The 5,357-nt window shown below is 37.7% G+C and overlaps 1 protein-coding gene across 1 annotated transcript in view; it reads left to right on the top strand.

Moving 5' to 3' along the window:
• The window catches only part of fzd6 (frizzled class receptor 6), a 23,205-nt gene that overhangs the window by 2,902 nt on the left and 14,946 nt on the right, over positions 1-5,357 (top strand). Inside the window, exon 2 of the mRNA XM_015396877.1 lies at positions 3,501-3,697. Coding sequence (XP_015252363.1) covers positions 3,501-3,697 — 197 coding nt within the window. The remainder of the gene's footprint in view (positions 1-3,500; positions 3,698-5,357) is intronic.

Here is a 5,357-nt window from a genome sequence, read left to right on the forward strand (position 1 = left end):
AACCGAACCGAGACAGTCGAACCGAACGGTTCGGACGGTTTTCAAAAACCGTTCCATCCCTAATATATATATCCCTATGCAGCAAAGGCTTGATGCTTTCCTTAACTTAACTTTGCATGTGTTTTGTGTCTAATGCTGGTCCAACCTTTTGATTTTGCAGGACCTTTTCATATTATTTTGCACCCCTTTGGCCACCGTAATATTTATACGGTTTCATCAAAACTGCAATATAAGCTGACTAGAATACAATGACACTGATAGCCTGTGTTTTTAAGTGTTAATCAAGCAGAATCCCATCCCTCTGCTGAGTAACTGAGTTAACTTCCAGCTGAATAACAAACACGCTGTTTCTAAAAGGAGATCCTTTTAATGGAGTGATAGATGGGACTCCTTTAATTTCCGCACCATAGCTCCCATGTTTGTTTGTCACTATAAATACATCCACCTCTTTCTTGTATAGGACGGATCAGATTAGCAGCGGGGGAAAAAAATAAAAATGATTTACTACTTTTTCAGGCCTAACTTCTGTTAAACAGTAACAATCCCTTAGTTAGAGGTAACTTTATGGAGTCTCTGGACTCCATGTGAGAAAACTTACTGTTTAAGTGATTTGATTTGAATCTAATGTCATCTTAAAAGCTTTAGTTAAGCCTGATGGTCATTTGTGCATTCAAAGATACAACCATGATCCACTTTTGGTTGCTTTTTGATTTGATCTGTAACATTAGGCTCCTAAGATTCCTTTTCTTGATGAGGTTAAATCCAGGTTCCTCTGCAGGGGAACCAGGTTTTTTCTTGGTGAGGCATTTTGTCTGGAGGCGTTCATATTGGGCCCAATTGGTTTCTGGTTACCTGGTTACATACATTCAGTGTGAAGAGTTTGGAAAATGAGCGGTGATCTGTTAAAGAAGTCTTTTGTGTTTCATCTGGCAAAGGTGTCGGCGTCCTATTTCACAGCAGCCTCAGCCACGGGCAACTCTATCGACTTTGTTGCCTTTGATTTCAGGAGGAAGGGGAGGGACACGCCTGGTCCCACACAAAGCTGACTGCACATACCACACTGGGTATCCTCTGTCTGTTAATGACTCACTTACCCTCCCTTACACTCTCCTGTCTCTCGTGTTGCAGGCTAAAGCTGGAGCCCTCTTTATGCTTTGTTTGAAATGAGGAGCTGTTTACCACTGAGCCCGGGTGGTGGAATCCATTTTTTTCTCAGTTTAATTCAATTCAGTTTATTTATATACATCCTTAATTCACAACACATGCCATCTCAAGGCACTTTACAGTTCACCAGATCTTACAGTCAAATTGATTCAAAGTTTTCTATCCAATAAAACCAGTTGATTGCATCGACTCATTGACTCAAAGGCAATCCCTCACACTAAGCATGCTTGTAGCGACGGTGGAGAGGAAAAGCTCCCTTTTAACAGGATGAAACCTCCAGCAGAACCAGGCTCGGTGTGAGTGGCAAACTGGGGTTCAAGGAGACAGAAGCAGAGAAACAAAAAGCAGCTGTAAAAGGCAGCCCCTGTCCAGAAAACACACAGCCAGGCAGACGAGCTCAGAGCCAGCTCCCATGTAAGATGATGAAGAGAGCACATCCAGCCAGTCACAGTCAGAGAAACAAGACTACACTGAAAACAGGCTCTCTCCGACATCAATAAACAAAGGATTTGATGGTAGCAGCACAGCTGATATTTCTCTCCTGGATGGAGTCAGAGCCAAACAGGAACAGACGAGGCAAAGCTACTGTAAGAAAAAGCAGAGAGCATAACGTTAGAGATTAAAGTAACTGCAGAGTGGGAGAATAGAGATAGAATGAAGCAGAATGATGAAAAAGGGGTCCTTATGTCCTCCAGCAGTCTAAAACTATAGCAGCATAAATATAGAGACAGTTTAAATAAGAACAGATGAAAAACTCATCTTCAAAGATCACTTAACTCTAAAGGAACTTTTTCACCTAAAGGATTTTTTGCCTTTAGTGCAAATCAGCATTTCTTCTTCTCCAACTGATCCATGCTGAATTTTGGTGTAATGTGAGCAGTTTTTACTGTAAGTGCTGCAAAGCAAATAAAGGTCAGATTGTTGAGCGCAAAGGAGGTCCGAGTCGGGGACCTCCGTAGGAGAGAAACAAGGGTCCTCGCTGTCAGAGAGAGAGCGATCCTTGGCCTTACTGTTATGGGACCTCTGCCAGAAAGGATTTAGGGGAAAAGAAGCAAAACACTGAATGGTGGTCTATGCCTTAGGGTATGTGGGGTTTGTTTTTAAGGAAAACAATGAACAGCTTTATGCATCTAACGGATTTATAAGTCTCATAATTCACAAGTAAATATATTTGAATCCATTAAAAGCTTCTGCAGTCAAAAAGTTTATTTAAATGCTAAAAAGTGAGGTTGTTTTTTGTTTGCTTTCCAGTGCGCGTTTCCTGAAATGTCTTTCCTCCCATTTCCTGCCATCCATATTGCAGCCCACTCCCCACCGCCCCTGCTGCGTCCATCTCTCACCATCCTGCAGCTCTTGACCAGCACGTTGAAACAGAAGAATGTTTCCCAGCTAGTGAATGGGCAGCTTTGTGTGGCGCTGAAAAGAATAGTGCAGCTTATCACAACAAAGTTCAGATAGGGAGCAATTCAGTTTCCCTTCATAAAAACAAACTTGACCTCTGAAACTGCTCCATCATTAACCTTTCTTATGCTTAGATTGTTTTAAGGGACAGCTGAGACTAAATAAATATGATGATAGATAATATCTGTGCAAGTAAACAAAGAACTGGGTTGTAGTCGAGATTCATTGCTTTAGATGTTATCTGATCTTTTCTGCAAACTGCAAGTTTAGGATATTTCATTCATTATTTTTTGCCCGATCAGTGTACGTATGGAATGAATTTTGTACCCTTATTGTGTCAAGCAAAATGTATTGTAATAAATGCAATCTAGAAATTAATCTTTGAAAAAGATCTCTGTTCAAAAAGGGTTTAAAAGTAGTTTCAGTTTACTTTCAATTTATCAAATTTATTTTCTTATTTATATATATATATATATATTTCAATTTTATTTTTTATTGTATTTTTTCAAACTTCTATGAATTGCATTCTTTTCAAATTGACTTCCAAGAATCAAATTCTCCTTCCTCCGGAGTAAGGCATGCAGACGTATTCCTATTATTCTGCATGGATGTTAAAGGCTTCCGTTTTTTTTAGCTAATGTGGGCATCGGAAGCAAGTGTTTGTGTTGTTCTTGAAGTAAAGAGAACGTGATCCTTAACACGGCATTTTTAAAAACCTAATCTGAAAAAAAGATTTAAAAAAGAAAATCTAAGAAAAAAGCAAACTAGCTCTAATTTTCCTTCTGTTAAGAAGCTTTTCAATTATTTATTTTTGGACTGTCAAATTTTTATTCACTAAAACCTGGACGGGTTGCTCGCCCCATACACATGTAAACCAACTGAACACCTTTTAATAAATGATGTCCTTCTTAAAAAATGTTTCTTTCCCTTTGCAGCCATTTATGCCCCTGATAAATCTCCGGTGCTCACTGGACGTCCATGACTTCCTGTGCCGCGCCTTCTTCCCGATCTGCAGTAAGGATAACATGGTGATCCAGCCATGCAGGGAAACGTGTGAGAAAGTTCTGTCCGACTGTGAGGAAAATATTCGCATGTTTGACATCACCTGGCCTCCTGAACTGCAGTGCAACAAGTAAGATGACAATTACAAATAAATAAAAATGTAAAAAATTTAATCAAAATTAAATGAATTATTAGCCAATTAAAATCAGTGCTGTGCTAAATGAGTTTTTCACATTAAAAGCACAGACCTTGCAGTACTGTGTTAAGTTTTGATGTAATCGTAGAGGGCTGCTAAAAACTAGGCATTGCAATATTGTTGGTATTGGTATCTGTTATGATTGAACCATATTTTATTTCTCTGTATTTCACCCTAACAACCTCCCAATCGTCTCCCTGAGCCTAATAACAGCTACCAAACATGGCGTCACAGCAGGCCTTTCTAATTACTATATTAAACACATAAAGCAGTATGATTATAAGTGTAATTTAACGCTTTGCTGCTACCTGATGGACCGATGCAGAGCATTTCATAGCAGAGGAGAAAGAAATTATTATTTTTTAAGATTTTCATGCATAAAGTCTAAGCCATTTAAAAAGATCTGTTTCCACTTCCACATTTTATACGTTGTTGCTGCAAATTGAGCGAAAAATCCTTAAGGAGAAACAGCCTGTTTTACAGTAGCTGAACCTTTTTTACAGAAACTGAAATGTTTGCCCATTAATTACCTTAAAGTCAGTCAGCTTAATGCTGATAATGGTATCCAAAACATTACCATTTATCAATTTTAGTTTTACACTAATAAGAATAAAACCACCTTTTGATCTCTTTGCATTTAATAATAAGATACAATATGGATGTTCTAATCCAATATTGATATCAGAATCAGCCAGAAATATCAGCCATAGACTAATACAGAATATATCAGCTTGAACCTAAAATCTGATATAAGTAGGTTGATAGAAACACGGTTTCTGTTTAAAGACAATGTAAGCCATTTCCATACCTGCACTGCAAAACGTATCTAAAACTTTGTAAAAACTTCATAAAATAAGTGTGCTTCCCCTGAATTTGAGCAGGTTAATATGATGAACAAGCATTTTTACCCTTAAAATAAGATAACTAAATTTAAATGTCCTTATTCCATTAGCAAAGTGTCTCACTTAGTTACTCAATTCAAGAAATTTCGTATTGTATGTGATATCGTATCGGGGTCAATTTCAGAATCGTATCAGAAATTAGAAAGCCATATGAGGATATCGCTACTAATAAATTCTAGTTAGTTCTTGAAGTAGTATTTTGATTGTGTTTGAAACATGTCAGCACGTTGTTCACTCCAAAACAGAGCATGTGGTCTGGACTGAGGAACAGGTATTCAGATGTTACGAGCACACGCCTTTGGTTTGGGGACAGTGGGAGGAGTCACTGTTGCCATTTGCGTCTTTGCACTGTTTGATGCACCAAGTATAAACCTGGCATTTGGGGTTGAATTTTCAACGCATGAATTTAGTTATGCAACATTCCATTGCCCGACTGATCGCTGAGAGAATTTTGTTTAATTGTTGTTGCAAAGGATGTTTTGTAAATGGAAATTATATAAATAAAAAAATCTAATCCAAAAATGGTACTTGGAAAAATGTTTAAATCCAAAAAATCTTACCCCAGAGAAAAGCCTGTCTCCCAGAAGCAAAGAGAACGTGATCTATAACAGAATTTGATAAGAATTCAACTCATAAAACAAACTTTAAAAAAAAAATGAAAATATAAAATCTATATATATAAAAAAAGTTAA

Source organism: Cyprinodon variegatus, unplaced genomic scaffold, assembly GCF_000732505.1.
Source record: "Cyprinodon variegatus isolate N-32 unplaced genomic scaffold, C_variegatus-1.0 Scaffold827, whole genome shotgun sequence".
NCBI classification, from domain to species: Eukaryota; Metazoa; Chordata; class Actinopteri; order Cyprinodontiformes; family Cyprinodontidae; genus Cyprinodon; species Cyprinodon variegatus.